Raw genomic sequence first — 24112 nt, 5'->3', positions numbered from 1 at the left:
ATTTGTAATTTTTTTATATAATAAAAATACATAAAGAGTACATAGTATATAAAGATTAATAACTTAACAAATAGTTTTTAAGGAATTTTTTATTTTTTTAAGATGAGAACAACTTATTCTTTTTCCTCTCTTAATCTCTTCTAATTCATCAAACTATCAACATCACATTTTTATTGTTTTCTACGCTCACCGCACTATAATGAAAATTTCATGACCTAAGCTATTCAAGCTATGATGTGATAATTTGATGAACCAGAAGGGATTAAGAGAGAAAAAAGAATAAATTATTCTCATTTTGAAAAAAATAAAAAATTACTTAAAGAATATTTGTTGAGTTATTATCCCTTATATATTATGTATTCCTTATATATTCTTATTATATAAAAAATTACAAATAAAAAAATAATCTAAATAACACTCACACTAAATTTTAATTAATTTGATTTAAGCAAATTTAATAATTAAAAATTATTATATAATAATTTAATTAAATATATTAAAATTTTTAATAATTTTTAATTATTAATTTTATATAAAAATAACTGCATCTTACTTAAATTTGTGCTCAACTCCTCCTTCTGCTCAGTCCTACTTATTGTTCAGTCCATTTTGAAGATATATTATATTCACTTAAAGTCAAAACAATAATGAGAGCAACACATTCTTTAATGTTGTTGTAAAATAAATAAAAGATATATAAAATAAAGATGTATAGATAAAAGACTCTAGTATTAAAATAATTAGCTCAATAATGATCTATATATATAATAATATTATGTTGTAATATATATATATATATATATATATATATATATATATATATATATATATATATATATATATAAAGATAGAAAGGAGTATAAAAAGTAAAGAGGGAGAGAATTGCATAAATATATATATAAAGATAGAAAGGAATATAAAAAATAAAGAGAGAGATAATAGCATTTGCTTTTTATTTTTTATTATTGCTGTTGTGTGTGTAAAAACTATTTGTCTCGTCCATGCTTTTATAAGCAAATAAATTCAACTTTTCAAACTATATTAATTGCTTTGTCATGTGAATTGTTCCTTTTAGCATAGGAAAAATAAGCCTTCCATGGTCATCCATTCTTATCGTAACACTCCCCCTTGGATGACCATTTAGGATTATTGCCTCGTTAAAACCTTACTAAAGGAAAACCTTGTGGAAAAAACCTTAGTGAAGGAAAAAGAGTACAATATCCTTTGTGATGGGGACTGCCTCATTAAAAACCTTGTCAAGAAAAACCCAATGGGAAAAAAAATTTGACCAAGGAAAAAAGAGTACAGTCTCCCCCTTATGCCGACATCATTTAATGTCTCGAAATCGGCGCATCCCAATCTCATGTACTAATCTTTCAAAAGAGGATTTTGGGAGTGACTTTGTAAATAAATCTGCCAGATTGTCACTTGAGCGGATCTGTTGGACATCAATTGTCCCTTGATTTTGAAGATCATGAGTGAAGAAGAATTTGAGAGAAATATGCTTTGTTCTATCACCTTTGATGTATCCACCCTTAAGTTGAGCAATGTATGCTGTATTATCTTCAAACAGGACAGTTGGAGCTATCTTATGATCAATCAGTCTACATGATGACAGAATATATTGAATCAGACTCCTCAACCAAAAACACTCGCGACTAGCTTCATAAATCGCCAGTATTTTGGCATGATTAGAGGATGTTGCAGCAATTGTCTGTTTCGTGGACCTCTATGATATAGCTGTTCCACCATATGTAAACAGGTATCCTGTTTGAGATATCCCTTTATATGGATCAGACAAGTATCCGGCATCTGCATAGCCAACTAGTTTTGACTTGGATCCGTAGGGATAAAATAATCCTACATCAACCGTTCCATGAAGATATCGAAAGATCTGTTTGATTCCACTCCAATGTCTTCTGGTTGGAGAGGAACTATATCTTGCTAGTAAATTCACAGCAAATGATATATTGGGTCGTGTATTATTAGCAAGATACATTAGCACTCCAATGGCACTAAGATATGGTACTTCAGGACCAAGGATATCTTCATTCTCTTCTTTAGGACGGAATTGATCATTTTCCACATCCAAAGATCTTACGATCATTGGAGTACTTAATGGATGTGACTTATCCATATAAAATCTCTTCAAGATCTTTTCTGTGTATGTTGTTTGATGAATAAAGATCTCACTTTTTATATGCTCGATCTGCAGGCCGAGACAAAATTTAGTTCTTCCAAGATCTTTCATCTCAAACTCTTCTTTTAGAGTTTTTATAATTGTTGGAATCTCTTTAGGAGTTCCAATGATATTTAAATCATCAACGTACACAGCAATTATAATGAACCCATATGTAATTTTCTTTATGAAAACACAGGGGTAGATATCATCATTCTTGAATTCGTTTTTGGCCAGATACTCAGTAAGACGATTATACCACATTCGTCCAGATTGTTTTAGACCATATAAAAATCTTTGCAATTTGACTGAGTATAACCCTTGCGAATATTCATTGGGTGGTTTAGATATCTTTAGTCTTTCAGGGACTTTCATATAGATATCCCGATCTAATGAGCCATATAAATAGGCTGTTACCACATCCATTAAATGCATATGCAGTTTATGATATGCAGATAAACTGACCAAATAACACAATGTTATCGCATCCACTACAGGAGAATACGTTTCTTCATAATCTATACCGGGCCTTTGTGAAAAACCTTGTGCCACAAGTCGGGCTTTGTAGCACACAACTTCATTTTTCTCATTTCGTTTTCTCACAAATACCCACCTATATCCAACAGGTTTTACATCTTCTGGTGTACGGACTACAGGTCCAAAGACTTCACGTTTAGCAAGTAAGTCTAACTCAGCCTTCATAGCTTCTTTCCATTTTGGTCAATCATTCCTTTGTCGACATTCTTCGACTGATCTTGGCTCAAGATCCTTACTTTCATGCATGATATTTAATGCCACATTATATGCAAATATTTCATTGACAATTGTCTTATTTCGGTCCCATCTCTCTCCTGTAAAGACATAATTTATCGAGATCTCGTCATTTTCACAATTTTCAGGTACTTGAATGTCTTCTGGCGTTATATTAGAATTTTAGACAACTGCATGTGTCTCTACTATGTCTTTTTCAACAGGAATAGTATTGACCTCTTTTCTCTTTCGAGGATTTTTATCTTTGGAACCGACAGGCCTGCCACGCTTCTGGCGTGTATTTGCTTCAGTGGCAATTTGTCCAACTGGAACATCAATTCGAATTGGGGTATTTTCCGCTGGTATATAAGATTTGGTTATCCTCTTTGTATCGGAAAATGCATCAGGCAATTCATTTGCTATTCTTTGCAAATGTATAATCTTTTGAACTTCTAGTTCACATTGCCCTGATCGAGGATATAAATGCATCAACGCTGACGCATTCCAATTTAGTTCCTTTTCAGGAAGCTTATTCTCTCCCCCTAATGTTGGAAATTTTGATTCATCAAAATGACAATCCGCAAACCGGGCTTTAAATACATCTCTAATTTGTATCTCAAGATACCTCACTATAGAGGGAGAATCATATCCAACATATATCCCCAATTTTCTTTGGGGTCCCATTTTGGTGCGATTAGGTGGTGCAATGGGAACATATATCGCACATTCAAATATTCTTAAATGGGAGACATTTGGCTGCTGGCCAAAAGCTAATTGCATAGGAGAGAACTGATGGTAACTCGTTGGTCTCAAACGAATAAGTGCTGCAGCATGTAAAATAGCATGCCCCCAAACCGATATTGGGAGATTTGTTCTCATAAGTAAGGGTCTAACAATTAATTGGAGGCGTTTAATAAGTGATTCTGCTAACCTATTTTGTGTGTGAACATGAGCTACTGGATTTTCAACACTTATCCCATTAGCCATACAATAAGCATCAAAAGCTTGGAAAGTAAATTCACCAGCATTATCAAGACGAATTGCTTTGATTGGATTCTCTGGAAATTGTGCTTTTAATCGAATAATTTGAGCCAGTAATCTCGCAAACGCCAGGTTGCGAGAAGATAATAAGCACACATGTGACCATCTCGAAGATGCGTCTATTAGGACCATAAAATATCTAAAAGATCCACATGGTGGATGAATAGGTCCACATATATCACCTTGAATCCTTTCTAGGAATTCAGGGGACTCAAATCTAATCTTTACTGGTGATGGCCTTAAATTTAACTTTTCCTGAGAACATGTAGCACAACAAAATTCACTAGTTTTAAGAATCTTCTGGTTCTTTAGTGAATATCCATGAGAGTTTTTAATAATTCTCCTCATTATGGTTGTTCCCGGATGACCCAATCGGTCGTGCCAAGTTATGAACTCATTTGAGCTAGTAAACTTCTGGTTTACAATGGCATGTGATTCAATTGCACTAATCTTGGTATAATACAACCCAGATGAAAGTGAGGGTAATTTTTCTAATATAACTTTCTTATTTGAATCATGAGTTGTGATACATAAATACTCATGATTTTCCTTATTCATTGTCTCAACATGATATCCATTTCGGCGAATATCTTTGAAACTCAACAAGTTCCTTAGAGACTTGGTAGATAATAGTGCATTATTTATTATAAATTTTGTTCCTCCAGGAAACAAAATTATAGCTCTTTCGGAGCCTTCTATCACATTGCCTGAGCCAATAATAGTATTAACATATTCCTCTTTTGGCACAAGATGGGTAAAATATATATCATTTTTGAGAATAATGTGCGAACTTGCACTATCCGCAAGGCATACATCTTCATTACATATCCTTGCCATTCTCTTCAAAGACAAATAATAATAAAATGATTAGTATGCACAGTTAAATTGAATACTTAATCGGAATTATTTTTCTAAGAAATACTGTACATAAAAATAATGTCATATACTACAATTTTATTTTAAAACATGATACATTTAATAATTTCAAAATTTATAAACATTAATATTTCATTATTTATATACATCATATTTGAAATTTAATAAAACTTAACAATAAGTTCTTTTCATTATTTATTTACATAGATACTTCACAATCCCACATATTAAACTATTCCATCATTGATCAAATAACCAATATTTTCTTCAGGATCCTCAAAGAAATCAGATACATCATAATGAGTGGTGGAGTTCTCAGCATCATTTGAAACAAAATTTGTTTCCTTTCTTTTGTCATCCTTTTTCAAAGATACCTGGTAAAGATCGACTAGGTGCCTTGGGGTACGACAGGTACGTGACCAATGTCCCTTTCCACCACAACGGAAACACTTATCCTTTGTTGATTTATTCTGCCCGATATTTCTTTCTTTATCCCACTTCTGGTGAGATCCTCTCTTTTGAACATAATTCTTTTTCCTTCCATAATTCTTCTTATTATTAAAACCTTGCCATTTACGTCTTCTGGGGTAATTTGTCACATTTACTTCAGGAAATGGAGCAGCGCCAGCTGGGCATGCTTCATGATTTTTCAATAACAACTCATTGTTGTGTTCAGCAACAAGAAGACAAGAAATTAACTCAAAATATTTTTTAAACCCTTTCTCTTGATACTGCTGCTGCAGGAGCACATTCGAGGCATGGAAGGTTAAGAAAGTTTTCTCCAACATATCATGATCAGTTATTTTTTTCCCACACAATTTCATTCGTGAGGTGATTCGAAACATTGCAGAATTATATTCATTTATAGATTTAAAATCTTGTAAACGCAAATGCGTCCATTCATATCGGGCTTGAGGAAGTATCACCGTTTTCTGATGATTATACCTTTCTTCAAGGTCTTTCCAAAGATCTGCAGGATCTTTTAATGTAAGATATTCATTTTTCAATCCTTCGTCAAGATGACGACGAAGAAAAATCATGGCTTTAGCTTTATCCTTCTGGGATGCATTATTTTCAGCCTTAATAGTATCTCCAAGATCCATTGAATCAAGATGGATTTCAGCATCTAATATCCATGATAAATAATTGTTTCCAGATATATCAAGAGCATTGAATTCAAGATGAGAGAGTTTCGACATAATGAAAACTTGTTACCTGAGTCTTCCTAAAATTTTGATCAGAGTCTCGTGCTGATAACGTGTTGTAAAATAAATAAAAGATATATAAAATAAAGATGTATAGATAGAAGACTCTAGTATTAAAATAATTAGCTCAATAATGATCTATATATATATATAATAATATTATATATTGTAATGTGTATATATATATATAAAGATAGAAAGGAGTATAAAAAGTAAAGAGAGAGAGAATTGCATAAATATATATATAAAGATAGAAAGGAGTATAAAAAATAAAGAGAGAGATAATAACATTTACTTTTTGTTTTTTAGTATTGCTGTTGTGTGTGTAAAAACTATTTGCCTCGTCCATATTTTTATAGGCAAATAAATTCAACTTTTTAAACTATATTAATTGTTTTATCATGTGAATTGTTCCTTTTAGCATAGAAAAAATAAGCCTTCCATGATCATCTATTCTTATCGTAACAAATGTCACTTGTTTAAGACTTATTAGTAGTGTCAATATTTTTTCTACATCTTCAAACTGTTTGAATTTTTTTTCATTCTTTTTAAATGGTTTGATACATTGTTAGTGACAATAAGTTAAGTCTCGTTTGGAAAAGGTTTTTCAGAAGATATTTATATCTTTAAATTTTAAAATATACAAATGTCTCATTTGATGTTTGGTAAAAAAAAATGTACTTGTACTTATATTTTGTGTGCTGTAAAAGATAAATAATTTTTGTAAAGTTATTTGTTAAAATTAGATTATATTTATTAAAATTAAAAAATTTAATATACGATTATACTATATGACCAAATCATTTTTATAATTAAATTGATCTAATAATTTAAAATTTGATAATTAGTAGAAAAAAAAAGAAAATATTAAAAAAAGTTAGTTGAATTTAATTATAAAAATAATTTATTTATTATTTTTTGAATTTTTATTGTTTTATGTATTAAAAAGATAATTAGAGAGATGGATAATTATTAAACCTCCAATCATTATTCCATGTCAATTACTACGTTACTACCCTACATGTATTTGATCAAGTGACAGGAGATTAAGATAGGTCAATAAATTTTCACAGGGTTAATAAGGGTACTGATGAATGGAGAAAGCAGTTTCTCGTACATATAGATAAACACTTATGTTTAGTTACCTTATATAAACCAAATCAAATCAATTGGTGAAGAGTAACTAAAGACTCAACATAGAAAGAATAAACACAAAAACACGTACATACTTAGAGCAGTAACAACCACTTAGTTTTCTTTTTCAACACTTATTTAATTATTTATAGCCACTTTAACGATACGAGGCTATGAAGGGTATGTTGGTCATTTCAATGAAATGACAGTACTATTAGGATTCTAGTGTGGCGTATGTTACGTCGGTACAAAAAATACGACAATAGTTTCAGCACCCAAAACAGATTGGCTACACTTAACCAATTTGCATTAATTAGATAAATCAATTTATTCGTCCATTTTTTTTTTGGTGACTATTTATTCGTCCATTTTGATCAGTCTCACAAAATTTTTAAATAAAATTTAAATTGATAACAATTTAATTTTTAATTTGTCAGTCCGAGAGAGATATTATGGACAAAATAAAAAATTGGCTACACCTCTCACCTCTTCCGATGCACACACACGTCTTTTGCACGCACGCGACTGCCATTCTTATTTTCAACCATAAAACAAATAATTTAATTTTAATGCATTTATATTGTAAAAAAAATTATATATATTTAATTATATATTATTATGTTAATAAAAATAATTATTTTTAATAATTAATAAATAATTAATTATCTAAAAAAATAAATATAATTGAATAATAATATAAAATAATTTATACAGTTAATACATCAAAATTAAATTTATAAAATAAATTTAGAGTTTAATTTTATAATTAAATTTATTTCAACACCTATTTATAAAATAAGTCTTTTTTAATGAATATTAATGTTATAAAACTGATCTAATTTTATTATTTTTTATTAATATTTTTAATTAAAAATTTAATACTACATGCTTTTAATTAATATTTTTTAAAATTATTAATTAATTATTTTGTAAAAACAATAAATTATATTAATTTTATAACATTATTGTTTAAGAAATTAACCAATATACTAGTTTCATTCTTTCACTTTTTAATTTGAATATGGAAACAAAAGTGGTGTTGGACTCGGATATGGGGAATACAGGTGCTTTACAGCCATGTGATGTCAGTAGAACAGAATTCGGACCATGCGAGTTCTCCATCAGTTAAAAAATTGAAAACAACAAACAAATCGGAGGATCCGTTTTGACAACCATGAGTTCTAATTTCAAAAGCATATACCCACTATTTATTATTGAACATCTTGAAAAGATGTATGGTGTCCAAAGTAAGATAGTATGACTATCAAATATTTTATTTAAACTAGTGGGAGTATTAGACAATATATTTTGAATTAAACAACTTTAGAAGTTGGAATGCCATTAGCCAAATGGCTTTAGCGAGAATTGTTTTTACAAGTAATTTTAGAGATTTATTTTGTCACAAACAATTTATAATTGACCCTAATATGATTAAGATTTGTGGTCTTTTTGAAAAAGCTCAATATGAGTATTGAGAATGCGTATCAAAATTGCTTTTAAGGGTTGGTTTGACCAATAATAAAGATATTGAGTATTTTTATTATAAGAGCTTAAAATAAAATCTCTAATATCTAATTGATATTCTATTGAATAGAGAATGAGATTCTCTCAATGCACAAATATTAGTATTCTATGTACTCCATCATGTTTAAAGAAACATGGAATTTGATTTAGCTGAGAATCACGTTTGTTAAATATTTGGATTACATTTTAAAATGTTACTAAATTAACAAATTTTTCACTAAATCAATTTTTTACCCATATGAGATATGGAAAAGGCATAAGCTAAAACTCAAGAACATTAGAGTTTGGAGATGCCTTATATGTGTTAAGAGAATGCACAACAATAGAATTGATATTAGGTCCAATAAATGAGATTTATTCGTTACCCTAAAGAAATAATGAGATTATTTTTATCACTCTTCTTATGATAAAGTGTCTATGATAAGAGGTAAAACTCCTTTTTAGAAAAGAAATTTCATCTTAAAGAAAGAGTGGGAGTACAAACTAACTTTTCGAAAAAGTAGCCTATTTGTATAATGATATAATTCTATAAAGATAGATCTAATGCTTACCTAGATTTTTTATAATCATGTTCAATAAAGATTGTCCTTAAAATAAAAGGGGAAAGCTCAGTATACAAGCGATTAGGGCTTGTAACTATTACAAGTTTATTAATGCCTAATCCACCAAAACGTGTTGCAACTCCTACGTCACTTACACGCGCTTTATTCATGCCGTTTCACGTTTTTTTTGTGCCTCTTTTTCTTCTTCTTCTTTCTCCGTGCTTCCTCTTCCTCTTCCTCTTCCTCTTCCTCTTCTTCTTCTTCTTCTTCTTCTTCTTCTTCTTCTTCTTCTTTCTCTGTGTCTCTTTTTCTTCTCTTCCTCCCTCTTTTTTTTTATTGAAATTTCTTCTCCTCTTTTCGTTTTCTCTTTCTCCTTCATCAAAATCATTAGAAAAAACGAAGAAATATTATTTAAGGTACGTTTCTTGCCTTCTCTTTCTCCTTCTTCTTCTTGCTACACGTTCTTCTTACTCTTTCTGTTCTTCTTCTTCATTTACGTGCTTTTCTCTCTGTTTTCTTTTTTCGTTATTCTCGATTTCTATTGTTTTTTGACATCAAGCTCTGAAATCGTTTTTGAAGAAGAAGAAGTAGCAGAAGATGAGGAGGAGAAAGAGAAAAAGTTCTGAATTATGCATGATTTTGGGTGTATTTTCTTAAATCCTTTGGGTGTATTTTCTGTAATCTTTTGGGTGTATTTCTATAATCGTTTGGGTGAATTCCTGTAACCGTTTGGGTGTATTTCTGTAATCTCTTGGGTGTATTTTATGTAATCGTTTGGGTATATTTCTGTAATCTCTTGGGTGTATTTTATGTAATCGTTTGGGTGTATTTCTGTAATGCCTGCCATTTTTTCTGAAATGAAAAATGCACCCATAGATATCAGTAAGATACACCCATAGATATGAGTCAGATACACCCATAGATATCAGTCAGATATCACTCAAATACACCCAAATGATTACAGAAATACACCCAAAGGATTACAGAAAATACACCCAAACGGTTACAAGAATTCACCAAAACGATTATAGAATACACCCAAAGGGTTACAGAAAATACACCCAAAGGATTTAAGAAAATACACCCAAAATTCGTTGAAGTACATCTTATGCATAATTCAGAACTCTTTCTCTTTCTCCTCCTCATCTTCCGCTGCTTCTTCTTCTTCAAAAACGATTTTACCATGAAAATTTGAAAAAAAACGAGAAAACAGAGAGAAAAAATGTAAATGAAGAAGAAGAAGAAGAAAACGAGGAAGAAGAACGTGCAGAAACGAAAGAAAAGGAGAAGAAGAAGAGTAAGAGGAAGAAGAATGTGCAACAAGAAGAAGAAGAATTTCAGAAACCATGAAAGTCGAAAAAAACGAAAAAGAAGAAGAAGAAGAAGAAGAAGAAGAAGAAGAGAAGAAGAAGAAGAAGAAGAAGAAGAAGAAGAAGAAGAAGAAGAAGAAGACGAAGAGGAACCGTTTGAGTGGGGCGCGTGTAGTTACGCTCCATTCAAAATGAGTTAGTGCGCGTGTTAATAAAGTTTGGGCTGATAACTTGTAAAACTTGTACGGTCTTTTTACTTGTATGTGTAGCAGGCCCCAAAATAAAATTATGCACTATTGTAGTGGGAGATTTCATGTTTTGAGAAAACGTGATATTTATTATGCATTAGGTATATTTTACAAAAGGTCAAGCAAACATGCTCAAGAGCTAAGGTGTTTAAGGTCAAAAGAGTTTTGATAAACACAAATGTGCATTAAAAAATTATACACATGATTGATTGGTTCTAGTGTAAGTGGGAGATTATTGTGATAATAGTATGCCCAAGATCCAATCTATCATGATTGGCTCTCGTGCAAGTGGGAGATTGTTGGGAATAAGTAGTATGACCACAATCCAATCAATCACGTGTCAAATAATTTGTTATTATTATTATATTAAAATATTAATATAATAACGTTCTAGATTAAATTTAGAGATTTATCATTGTGATAGTGATCACAATATTGAGAGATAAATCTTTTATAATTTAATCTATATTGTTCTTGGTCATAGGATTATTAAAAATGACATTAATAATCTGGAAAGATCAATATATATATATATATATATATATATATATATATATATATAATGGTCTTCATTAGATGAAGATTAATAGATCTCATTTATTAAATTATATATATAGATGGTGCATATAGAGATATGACCATTGAACTAACTCACTTTGAGAATTCCTAACGGTTATAATTACCGCATATTTGTCAATAGGATATTCTCAAGATGAACATAGTAATAGAGTTTCCTTTGACCTGCGACTGTCATAATAATTAACAATGTATTTATTATACTTTGATTCCGGACACCTAATACCCTAGAATGCTAGTTGAATGGACATTGGGTATGATCTAAATACTTGTAGAATTAATGATTAGTCAATAAGGAATCCGTCAACTCTCGGTAAAGAGTTTGAGCTCTATGATTATAATGACTGAGATGAATGAAACCTTGGCCAAGGAAATTGAATGAATGAAGAAATGAGTTTCTTAAGTCATTCACATTTCATTATAATAATGGTAACATGTTAGAGTTTGACAATTAAACCATACTCTAAGGGTTAACCAAGAGCTGGAAAGATGGAAGGAATTATACTTTGTTCTTCTAAGGTTCTTAGTAAAAATATATTACTTCATACTATCGGGTCGTTGAGGAGCGTTGCTAGACGCCAATCTTGATTAGTAAATTTAGTATGACTAATTTACTACCCGCTTAGTATTGAACCTATGGGGTCAACACTAACGAGTGTTCTAATCTTTGCTGTAGAATTATTTAATTATTATTTTAATTTGATCAAATAAATAATTATATTAATTCAAATGGAATATTATTATATTCTTTGCTAGCATCAAGAATATAATAATAATATGATAATTGAGAATATTAAATGAGATTTGAGAATAATTAGTTATTCTATTTCTGAATTTGAATTATAAATTTGGATGAGATCCAAATCGATTATGTTTTAAATTGTTATGATATGATTCATAAAATTTGAATGATTCAAGATTTGAAATTTCAAGATAGGATTTAAATTTGAATTGAGAATCAAATTTAAAATCAGTAATAAATCTCATACTATATATATATATATATGTACGTCAAGAGTACAAGAAAGTCACACGAGAGAATAACAAGAGTTTTATTCCTTTATCTCTACACACATAAATGTATGTGAGCCTAATTCTTGGAGAAGAATTTTATGGCGTGCAAAGAGTTGCAAGAGGTTTCTCAATTTAGATCAGATCCATTGATCAAAGAGTTGACAGCAAATGTTGGTCTCGGTGTGGATACGTATAGCGCCTTCGTACCATCGAATCAGAAAGTGATTTTTACTAGCGTACACAGGTATTTAGATCTAATCTATATATTGTATATTATTGGAATAAAGTTTAAGTACAAAATAAATTTTTAAGAATTACTTTTTTTTCTTCCGCTGCGCGTGTTATGAACACATGGTAATCCTTTCACTAATAATACCCATATAATAATATCAAGAAGGAATTCCGAGCATCAAATTATTGTCCGGACCAATATATAGAAGGCCTTACTCCAATCCAATAGAGAAAAAAAAGTCGAACAATGTAATTGTAAATCAAATTTATGTAATTTCATTTGTGAACGATAAATTTTTAAATAAAACTTAGTATTGTAGTGAATTAATCATTAACCGAGTTGGAAGATGCAGTAAGAAATAAAAAAAAAAATATTAATAATAAATTAATATTGAACGGGTTCTCACTTCACACCTCACAGCACCACGCCATTTGCCATGCTTGAGTGCTTCAATTCTTTATAGAGAGAGAGAGATGTATTAAGTGGTATTCCAACGTCGAAAGCAGAGACACAAAGGTTGTTCTGTTTTTTCTCTTCTCTAACTTTGTCTACATATATAAAACGAAGTACATGTGATTCTGCTGCATCACCACCTCCTCTCTCTCTCTCTCTCTCTCTCTCTCTCTCTCTCTCTCATCATGTAAGAAACTGGAAAACCTACAACAAGCTCAGCTACCTTGCGCCGCTGCCTCCGATAATATTATTCCACCAACTTCTTCTCTTCTCTACTTTCAAATTCCAATTATATTAAGGTCTGTGCTTCATTCAATTTCTTCCTTCATTGATTTATGCATATAATCATGCTCTTTAATTTATTCTCTTTGCTTCCAATAATTATGTATCTTCTGGTCGTTAATTAGTCCTTCAAGACTTCCTTCTCTTTTTAATTTCTTCCCTCTTTCTTTTTATTTAGCCAATTCTGTTATTTTGTATATCCAAAAGAAGAGCCCAAACTTAATTTAGAATAATAAAACAACAATTTGCACGTTAGTTATATATATATATATAAGTAGTGTTAGAGTAGGAACCACGCCAAAGTTCAATGACAAAGATGGCTATTGTTTATGGGAAAAAAAATGTAATTAGTAAATCAAATTTGGGATTTGTGTTGGAACAAATTGAACACTCATCTATCGTGTGTGTGTGTGTTTTTTTAAATTATAAATCCAAAGTGAAAACAATAACACTCGTTTCTAGATTTCCCCCACACCTTCTCTGTTACTATTCAAGATGTGAAAAATGCTGTGTAAGGCAACCCACCATCCACTACCGAATAGAACCTGTTCAAGAGTCTTCCCATTAGTTCTTTTCACCTATTAAAATAGTTAAATATGCCATAAGCATTTTGTGGAGTATATTTAAATGTAATTGACCCATCTATTTTTTTTTTTTTAACAAAAGAACTCAACACAATAAAATGAAGAGAAAGATAAGTGGAAACAAAAACAAAGTATACATCTAATTTAATTATTCTAAACACCGTATTTAAATTTATAAAACTTTTTTTCAGTAGCCATTGTTTCTTCTGCAGCCTCAATATGTAGTATATATGACGTTTTTACACATTATTGTGAAGTTGCTTTAGGGGATATTTGGTTGGGAAAAAAAAAGTGAAAATTTTGATAAAAGAGTTTTATAATTAAATTTATTGTGAAAATTTTTATGCATGAGTTTGACTTTATAAAAACTGATCATTGTTCTGTTGTCAGGCCTATATATAGTGATACATATTTTTATATTTGCTCCAATAATGATATGGTATATATATATAGTGGTTGCATTTTTTAATTATTTTTTTAATTGGGTCAACGAATTTTCTTACAGGATTCTATTACATTACTGAAGTGGTAACTTTACATGCTATTAAAATTTTCAGGTCCCATCTATTTTAAAAATATCGTTTTTGAAGAATTTATAAATATGAGATATTTTTATCTTTTGAATTAGTTTTTAGAATGAGTTTATTCCACTCAACTCAAGTTAATTAATATCAAAATTTATTCAGTCCAATATAATATTAAACTATTAAACCACTTAGATGTGAGGGAGTGTGGTGTCCAACATAAAAATAGATGTGAGGGGGTGTATTGTGAATCCCACTTAATTCTAAATATTTTTCATTAAAAATGGATTTTTTAATTTTTTTTTTATTTTTTTTATAAGTGTAATCTTTTATCATTTAACATATTTTTCCACATATTTTTTTAATCCTACTTAAAAAGTGTATGATAAAAAATCACACTTTATAAAAAAATTAAGAAAAAAGAAATGAAGAGAATTCATTCCTCTTTTCACTCTCTATTTTTTTATTTTTAAAAGTATTTTCAAGTAAAATTTAAAAATAAAGAAAATAAAAAACAGGGAGAGTGGTCTTATGCCATCTTTCATTTATTTATTTGTTTTTTTTTTTTTTAAGTAAACAAAAGGATCTCAACCAAAGAAATTCTAAATCCATAAGTAAATTCCTTGTTTTCTTTATCTAATTTTAGAAGAGGTCGTTCGTTAAGAGTCCTAAAGTTTTGATAATATTAGTCTTTCTTAATCGTGAGAATAATAATGTGAGATAATTGGAGACAATTTGGCACGGAAGCTCTCTGCTCTCTTGTGATCTTGTCTAATGGTTGAAGTCACAAAGAATATATATATAATTTTTTTGTAGAAAAAAAAAACATAAGTATTCGAGTTAAACTTGGAATCAAATCTTTATGTCACATTTGAGTCCTTTTTGGTCATTTTCTCAAGATGCTATTGTGTTACTAACCCCAAGTGTTTGTTGCATTTTTCTTTGATGTGACAAGTGTGAGGTAAATGAAAAATGCTAAATTTTTGTTTACCCATAAGTTTTATGCTCGTCATTTATATATGGCATTTGGAGAATCATATATTTATAATTGAACAAGATTTTTATTATTTTTTTAAAGTACAAAAAATAAAATGTTTTATCTTTCTTATTTTTTATCAACTATTTTCAATATAAATTATAAAAGTTATGCATGTAAAGCATATAAAAAATAGTATATATAAATATTGTTTTTTGAGTTTATGCTCCTAAATGAAAATAGAAAATGTTTACTGGTTTTAATTTGTTCATAGTCTAACCAGGGTAAGATGTTTTCATGATGATCCAGGAAGAGCGAGAAGTTGGTTTAATGGCTAGAGTTTGTTGGCCATATTTTGATCCTGAGTATGAGAACTTCAGCAACAGAATGAATCCTCCAAGGTTTATTGAATTACAATTTGTTTATGATAACTAATTGGAGAAACAAGATTGCTAAATCATGGAACACATAAATTTAAATAAGCTGCTTTGATTCCTAACAAAAACTTGTTATAAAGAAGAGGATAGAGAGCGAATCCATAGTTGATTTGTAAAATTTGTTTGCGCTTCTTCGCATGCAGGGTCTCTGTGGACAACACTAGTTGCCATGATTGTACTCTTATCAAGGTATAATTTATCAAATAAATAATTGTGGCATCTTCCATGGCCTCTTTAGGATTTGGTTTGGCCACTCAGCTGCTTAGGAATCCTACCTTCTCAAATGGTTTTTCAAAGTTTCTTGAACCTTTGAGTTTTAAACTTATAGGGCATAGCATAATATGTATCATTTAAAAAAAATTCATTAATTTGGATCATTCATAGATATTACTACTATAATAAGTAATGGATTTTTATTTTTGTCCACTATAAAAATGCAGGTTGATAGTGTTAACAAACCTGGAATTCTGCTGGAAGTGGTGCAAATCTTGACAGATCTTGACTTCATAATTACCAAAGCCTACATATCTTCTGATGGAGGATGGTTTATGGATGGTACTTTTTTCTAATTAAATTTAACTTTCACTAGAAATGCATTTACTACAAGAATGTTTTGATTAACTAACCTGTTCAAGTGATGGAATAAACAGTATTTCATGTGACGGATCAACAAGGAAAGAAGATAACAGATAGCAAAACCATTGACTTTGTGGAAAAGGTATAATCTGGTGTATATATATATATATATATATAGTTGTAGTTGCAAAGAATTTGAGCAGCACAATGAAATTTCAAATGAATGCACATATCACAGACACTGAGGGCTACTTCTTAACAGTTCTTTTATAATAGGCTCTAGGACCAAAGGGCCAGAGCACAGAAGGGGTGAAGAATTGGCCAAGCAAGCGTGTTGGAGTGCATTCTGTTGGTGATCATACATCGATTGAGCTTATTGGCAGAGACCGGCCAGGTCTCTTGTCCGAGATCTCTGCTGTCCTTGCTAGCCTCCATTTCAATGTGGTTGCAGCTGAGGTTTGGACTCATAATAGAAGAATAGCTTGTGTCCTTTATGTCAGTGACACTACAACCCAGCCTGTGGATCATCCAAATAGATTATGCCTTATGGAGGAGCAGCTTAACAACATTTTGCGCGGCTGCGAGGAGGGTGACAAAGTTGCTAGGACTAACTTCTCCATGGGGTTCACCCATATGGATAGAAGGCTGCACCAAATGTTGTTCGCTGATCGCGATTATGAAGGGTCTGGAGCAACAACAGATGCTGATTATTCATCTTCCTCAAGGCCAAAGATCACAATCGAACGCTGCGAGGAAAAAGGATACTCGGTGGTTAGTGTCCGGTGCAAAGATCGGGCAAAACTCATGTTTGACATTGTTTGCACTCTTACTGATATGCAATATGTTGTTTTCCATGCCACAATCTCTTCAGATGCTCCTTATGCATCCCAGGTATAGTGTTTTATACTCCATTTTAGAGAATATAATGTGTTGTTCTTTAGAGAATTCAGATGTTTTATCCTTGAAAGATGCATCTTTTCTCAATTCGGTTTTTCTAGTACTTAATGGTTTAGACATATGTAGCTCTAAATTCGCTTTAAGTTGATTGTTCTGCAAGGTTTGAAGTATTAAGATGTAAAATTCAATCTAATTCTTCAAACAAATCCAAACAGTTGAGAAATTTGGACTAAAGAATTTATGGATACCTTTAGGAGTATTTTATTCGGCATATGGATGGATGCACACTTGATACTGAAGGAGAAAAAGAAAGAGTCATCAAATGCATTGAAGCTGCTATTCAGAGAAGAGTGAGTGAGGTAACTTGCCAATTTTATTTGACTTCTATATTCCTCTTAATTACAAATTAAAGTAAGACAAGGAGATGAAATTCTGGTTCCAAACTCCAAGTAAGTGTTCCATGCTCTGAACAAGGAACTTAAGTTATCTCTGGAAGGTTCAGTTCTAACTATTTTATAGCTTATGGCTTCACATAATTTGCCCTTGAATCTTGACCTTTTACCTAACAAATCTATTTTCTTCTTCCTGTCATTTTCTTTCCACTTACTATGTAGTGTTATGTGATTTTACAGCACAAACTTCTTTCCGAATTTTTAACAGAATTATTAATACATTTTGCATCTACAGCTATCTACTTGTGATGCTGCAAATTGTACGACAGATACATGGGGTTAAGTTCCACTCAGATTGTATCTGACCATCATATCCACTAGTGAAAGTGATGATGGTCTTTTGCCTTCAATAGAGCTTAAGAATCTATGTTCTCCATGTAATATCATCCATATCCCTACATCTTAAAATAGAAAAGAAAAAAAAAGGAATTTAGATGATGAAAAAAATACCCTTTTTTTTTCTCAGGTTATGACAAACTTGATTATCAAGCATACTATGTCATTTTCTTTATGTGTTTCATTTCATTTTCTTCTTTACATAATGTTACTTGGTTATCAAGAAACATGGCTGATATTAGTCTCTTTTGGTTTTTACCATTGATTCTTTGGATTTGTGGACATAGGGTGTGAGCCTTGAACTTTGTGCAAAGGATAGAGTGGGATTGCTGTCTGAAGTAACAAGGATTCTAAGAGAGAATGGATTAACAGTTTGTAGGGCAGGTATATCAACAAGAGGGGAGCAAGCACTGAATGTGTTCTATGTGAGGGACGCATCTGGCAACCCGGTGGACATGAAGACGATGGAAGCGCTTCGCAAAGAGATAGGGAAGACAATGGTGGTGGAAGTGAAAAGGGTACCTGGAAATTCCTCCATAGCACCAGCTGAAACCAGAGGATGGGCTAAAACAAGCTTCTTCTTTGGTAACTTGTTTGAAAAGTTCTTGGCTTGAAGAAGAAGAAACTCATATATATGCATCAGGCTTGGTTTGTTAGTGAAAGACACATCATAATGTATAGAAGAATAAAGTTATTTGTGTGTCAAACATGCCAAGTACTTGTACTTTGGGTCCTTTGGTATCATGACAATGACAAAGACATTGTATCTTCTGTAGTTCTGTCTATAACTAAACTAACTAGTTGTAATTTTATGTTGCCCTTTTAATGAATTCGGAGTCCTTGTTAGTTTCTCTTTCTATCTGTGAATCTTTTTTACATGAGGTGGTTACTTCCATCAAATGTACTAGGAGACAACACTAAAATGTACTAAAATCTTCTAGTGTTTGTTTCAGAAAAACCCAATTAGCTCTATTGTTACAAGCCGCCTGCATATCTTATATTTTAAAGCCCATTTAATAATAATATAATGAGAAAAAGACAAATAAGTTGCTGATTATTTAAAATTATAATAAATAGATCTTTCACAAATTTTAATTACAAATGCATCTTTTATATTTATAAACAGTAAATAGATACGTTTTTCCGTTTAATTTGCCTCTCTAAAAATAAACGTAATTAGTTGATGTGACATCTATATATGTCCATTACGGGATGACGTGTCCATTTGCAAACGTCAAAATTTGTAATTAAAATTTGTGAGGAACCTATTTAACATGGTTTTAAAATCTCAGAAATCCATTTATTCTTTTTTTTTTCTAATAATATTATAATAGTATAATAATAAAGTTGCCCTAATAATATTGAGACGAATGCTATGGACTATGGTATAGAGGAGGGATGGCAAAAAAAATCCGCATCCACAGTTATCCAAAGAGATTACCTGCAATAGAGAAACTAATGTTAGAAAATTATTATTTTTTAATTTATTTATAGAGAATACATATCATTGATCATAATTATATTAGTTATTTTATATTATATGATTTATATAAGTGATCTCATTTATTGTTATAAATATTAAAAAAATAAATTATTATTATTTTTTATTTAAAATCAAATAAAAATAAAATTAGAAATATTATTTTATTTAGGTTTTAAAATTTAATGAGTATTACACTCAAATATAAATAGTGACATTAGGATCTTGGTCCCCAACACATTCGCAGTTTTTTTTTTCATCAGAGTAATTCTAATTTCACCAAATTTTTCTAATAATGTTTCAAACACTTGACGAGCAATTTATAAGACAATCGAAAAGCTTTGTGATGGTTTTGAATGGTGTATAGACAGGATGTCTCAATTCTTTTGGTATCATGTTTGGGGACATCTAGAATGCTAGCTCCTTTGGTTCCTTTTGTGCACATTTCCGATTCTCTCTTAAAACTAGAAAATGTCTGACACCATGGACATTGGTGGTGGGATATGCTTTGCACAATGATTCCGAAAGAAATTAAACTTGATTTGATGCTCTTTGATCCTATCAAGCAAGCAGGAGATAAAAGAGGTTAGTTTTGGACAAACTCAAATACTCTCACCTACTCAACTAAAAGCGGGTATGAGTGGCTATTGGAGAAGAAATTTGTCTGAAATGATAATGAAAATTGGCTTTGGCTTTGGCGCTTGAGAATACCGGAGAAGATAAAGTGTCTAGCTACCGGTTTCAAAGAGGTCTTGCTACTTCTGATTTTTAGATTCTGGTTTGGATTTTATGGCTTGGATTCGATCTAACCTCAACAAAAATGAGTTCCTCTTTGCAGCGGCCTTTTGGTGGATTTGGAGGGATAGGAACAATGACATCTTCCATCAAAATGATCCATGGAGTAGGGAGAAAATTGTTCACTTGGCTAAACATGCTGCTTGAGATTTCTCCAATGTCATTACCACCCAAAAACATATTATTCCTTTCTCTTTGCAATATAACTGGAAACCACCTCCGATAAATGTCTATAAAGTGGACTGCGATGCAAGCGTTTTTGAAAATGAGCAATTAGCTGGCTTTGAGTGTATTATTAGAGACAGCATGGGAATTTGGATAAAAGGTTGTTCTGTCAGTATGCCTCTTTAATCTTGATGCGTTTCTTCTTGTTTTGCGAGACACAACTAGCATGATTAGGATTGATTTTGATCTGTTTGACAAAATTAAAGAGATGCTCCAGTGTAATTGGACAATTACGGTAGTACTCATTCAGCGCACAGCAAATAGAGGGGCTGATTTAATGGCTAAGAGTGATGCTTTTAATAAGCAGGTGTACTTGGAGTGATTGATGTCCCCTAATAGTTTAGACATTATTATTAGAGAGGAGTCCTACTCTTTTTCTTAAGTCCTTTTTCTTTATGTTATTTTCAGTCACTAAAAAAATATTCACAAATTAAGGTATGCTTTCGCATTCAAATTTTTTTTTAATGATTTAACATGAATAATTTTAGAATTAAAAATTTTAAAAATTTCCAATAAATAGTATCAAAACCATTTATAATTGAATCATTGAGAATATTAAGTGAAAGGTATTTACAAATTTGATTAATTAATATTATTAATATTATTATTAATATTAATAAACGGTTATTAACGTTTTGTACCATTTGATTGAAGGGACACAACCTTTTAAGGATTGTGTATGTTCAAAACATTGTGTCTATTGGTTAAAGGGACACAACTCTTTAAAAGTTGTATATGTTCAAAATATTGTATCTATTGGCAATAGAAATGACACAACCATTTGTATACGTAACTAATCATAATTGCTACGTGCAATATGTATAAATAAGTCATTGTCCACTATTTCAGATATGAAGTGCTAAGCGTACAATTTACACTACTATTAAGAGATTTTCTTTGTTCAAGAGAGTTGAGAATTTCTTACTATTATTAATTAAGAAATTCTTAAGTTTCATTGTATCCTGGGAGAGTATTGTCATCAACCCTATAGCAACTAAGTGTGGGGACAAATATCTCTCTAAAAAAAGCGATCTAATCGTGCCTTAAAATCACTACACAAATATAAGATTTTGTCATCTTACCATCTTCATACACCCAACATTAAATTTTTAAATTTTTGTTCTCTCAGGGTCAAAATATGTTTGCATTATACTTTCTATTTAGATCGAATTAATTTTATGGATCCGGTGAATTTATTATTATTTATTTCAATGTGTGTACATAAACTCTGTAGATTGCAGTGCTTTCTTTATATATTGATGGTCTTTGTCACATGACCGAGCAATATATACGGGTGGATATTGATCATGCCACATAAATACCTTTTTATTATTTGTTTTATGGATTTGTTTTTTTTTTTTTTTAACTAAACAAAAGGGACTCAAGTTTATATGGTAAAAGAGTTTGATTTCATGAGTTTTTGGATAATTTAATGTCATTATATTTGCATTGAATACGTACATATATAAATTGAATTATACCATGATTATTCTGTTTTTGTCCTTCTTTGAGTTCGGAATTCATGAAATATGAATCACTCTTAGCATGTACTATACGAGATTAATGATAAAGATTTTTTCTTTTATCTATGTTAATGATATGAATATTCATTTCTAGATAAAAATACATGCATGATTATGACATGAATATTAATTTATGATTAATTTTTGAGAATTGTTGTGTTTTTTTTTATTATTTGAATTTTTTTGCCTTAGATTCAATTTCGTTTTAAACAAAAATAATAAAAATTGATTAATAAAAATTCACAATATTATGCGGCTATATATATTATGGTTTATTGTTTTATTTTGTTATATAAGTATTTTGAATTTGTTACATAAGAAAATCAGTAACAATTTAGATTATATTATATTCATACATTTTATAAAGTTTAGTTTTAAAATAAGTTGATTGAACATAATATTATTAAAGCAGTCTCTTTTATAAAAATTAATTTATTTTAAAATATTAGAAATATGGTGATATATAATTCATGCGAATATTGGTCGAACCATCCCAAAAGAATGGATCTATATTTGGCAATTACATATACATATTAGTGGTAAATATATATTCGATTAACTAATTAAGAATAAATTAATGTTTATTATTTGTGCTTATTTTTTTGCAGAAATAAAGTATTTATTTATATTTTCACTCTAACTCATAATCTTATAAAGTTTATTAAAGTTGGATCAGTTATGCATGAGATCATTTTTGCATATAATTTTTGAATTTTCTCATCCAAATTTGATCTATATCGTTGAGTATATTAGATGTCAAGCTCTTGTTGAAAATTCTTAAAATTCTTTAATCCCAAGATCATCTATGTTAAATCATTAAAAAAGAAATACTTGAATGCGGAAGCATACCTTAATTCGTAGCATGATTAAAAGAGTTTGGTTCATTGATTTTCCTCAACCAAAGCTTTATAACTTTTGTGTCCTTAATAGGGCGGAATCGTAATTTTTTTTATGAAAAAAGAGTTGCGGAGACAATTTTTTTGTGCTAAAGACTAAAACCCTAAAGTCACTATTTATATTTGAGTATGGACCGTGTGGTACTAATTAAACCCTAAAATCTAAATAAATAAAATTACCTATGTAAGTCGTATAATATAAAATAGCTAATATGATTATGATCAATTATATATATTATCCCATAATTTTCTAATAAGTAATAAAGACCTACAAAATCTCTACAAATAAGAATCTGTCCTGCAAATAAATGAAAATAGAGGTAGAATTGAGATATTCGCTCAACAAATATCCACAAAATATTCGCAAATTACTTAAATGTCTTTATATATGTATATATATAATTTTGTATTCCAAATTCATCCTTAGTATTTGTTGAAAATTTTTTTATTTTATTATTATTTAATTTATATATTAAAGATTCTGTGTATATATTGATTATATTAAATTTATTTTTAGATTGTATTTTAATTTTATAAATTTAGTTAAATTGTATTAAATTTTATTATGTTTTTGTTAAATTAAAAAAAAAATTAATATCCATAAAGAAAAAGTCTAAAAGACTAGAAACTTTCTTAAATTCTAGCCAATATGTAACCAACAAGAAAAAGTGAGTCATTGAATGAAATTTTATACAAATCTCATACCATTAAAATCATCATTGATGGCTATTTAATGGCTACAAGTCACAAAAATTGCTGCCCCTAACACTTCTCGTCCATAAATACTAGTGACTAGTGAATATCCACCCCTTTTAGAGATGTCAATACCATCCGAATTTGCGGGTACCCACTCCACCCCTACCCGCTCGGAGCGGGTTTTGAGCAGGACGGATTTTTAGGAGGAGCGGGACGGGGTCGGATTTAGGTAATACCTGTCCCTACCCGTCCCGGCATATATATAATATATATAATTTTAATATGTAATATATATATAATATATGTAAAACAATTAGTAAATGATTAATAATATTGTATTATATTTAAA

The 24112-nt window shown here is 30.2% G+C and overlaps 1 protein-coding gene across 4 annotated transcripts; it reads left to right on the top strand.

Annotated features, from left to right (window-relative positions):
- The first annotated feature begins 13056 nt into the window (after window positions 1-13056).
- On the top strand, window positions 13057-19007 carry LOC130944268 (ACT domain-containing protein ACR3). Of its 4 annotated transcripts, XR_009072011.1 has the most exons (9): window positions 13057-13383; window positions 15734-15851; window positions 16031-16076; window positions 16328-16442; window positions 16538-16605; window positions 16740-17354; window positions 17615-17719; window positions 18048-18189; window positions 18436-18673. XR_009072011.1 is itself a non-coding variant. In XM_057872520.1 (8 exons), the coding sequence occupies exons 2-8, from the start codon at window positions 15781-15783 to the stop codon at window positions 18760-18762; spliced, it is 1347 nt and encodes a 448-aa protein (XP_057728503.1). In that variant the 5' UTR covers window positions 13057-13383; window positions 15760-15780; the 3' UTR covers window positions 18763-19007. The 4 variants fall into 4 exon arrangements, 3 of the variants coding, with proteins under 3 accessions (XP_057728503.1, XP_057728502.1, XP_057728505.1); XM_057872520.1 differs by lacking the exon at window positions 18048-18189 and having other exon boundaries at window positions 15760-15851; window positions 18436-19007; XM_057872519.1 differs by lacking the exon at window positions 18048-18189 and having other exon boundaries at window positions 18436-19007.
- Window positions 19008-24112: the final 5105 nt, after the last annotated feature.

Source organism: Arachis stenosperma, chromosome 8, assembly GCF_014773155.1.
Source record: "Arachis stenosperma cultivar V10309 chromosome 8, arast.V10309.gnm1.PFL2, whole genome shotgun sequence".
In the NCBI taxonomy this organism is placed as follows: domain Eukaryota; kingdom Viridiplantae; phylum Streptophyta; class Magnoliopsida; order Fabales; family Fabaceae; genus Arachis; species Arachis stenosperma.
This window is presented reverse-complemented; position numbering and strand designations above follow the sequence as displayed.

Bases quoted from the DNA above. Each gene is read 5' to 3' on its own strand.
- LOC130944268 (XM_057872519.1), top strand. From the start codon at position 15,748: ATGATGATCCAGGAAGAGCGAGAAGTTGGTTTAATGGCTAGAGTTTGT. The intron at 15,852-16,030 runs GTTTATTGAATT...CTTCGCATGCAG, and splicing joins AACAGAATGAATCCTCCAAG to GGTCTCTGTGGACAACACTA. The intron at 16,443-16,537 runs GTACTTTTTTCT...TGGAATAAACAG, and splicing joins TGGAGGATGGTTTATGGATG to TATTTCATGTGACGGATCAA.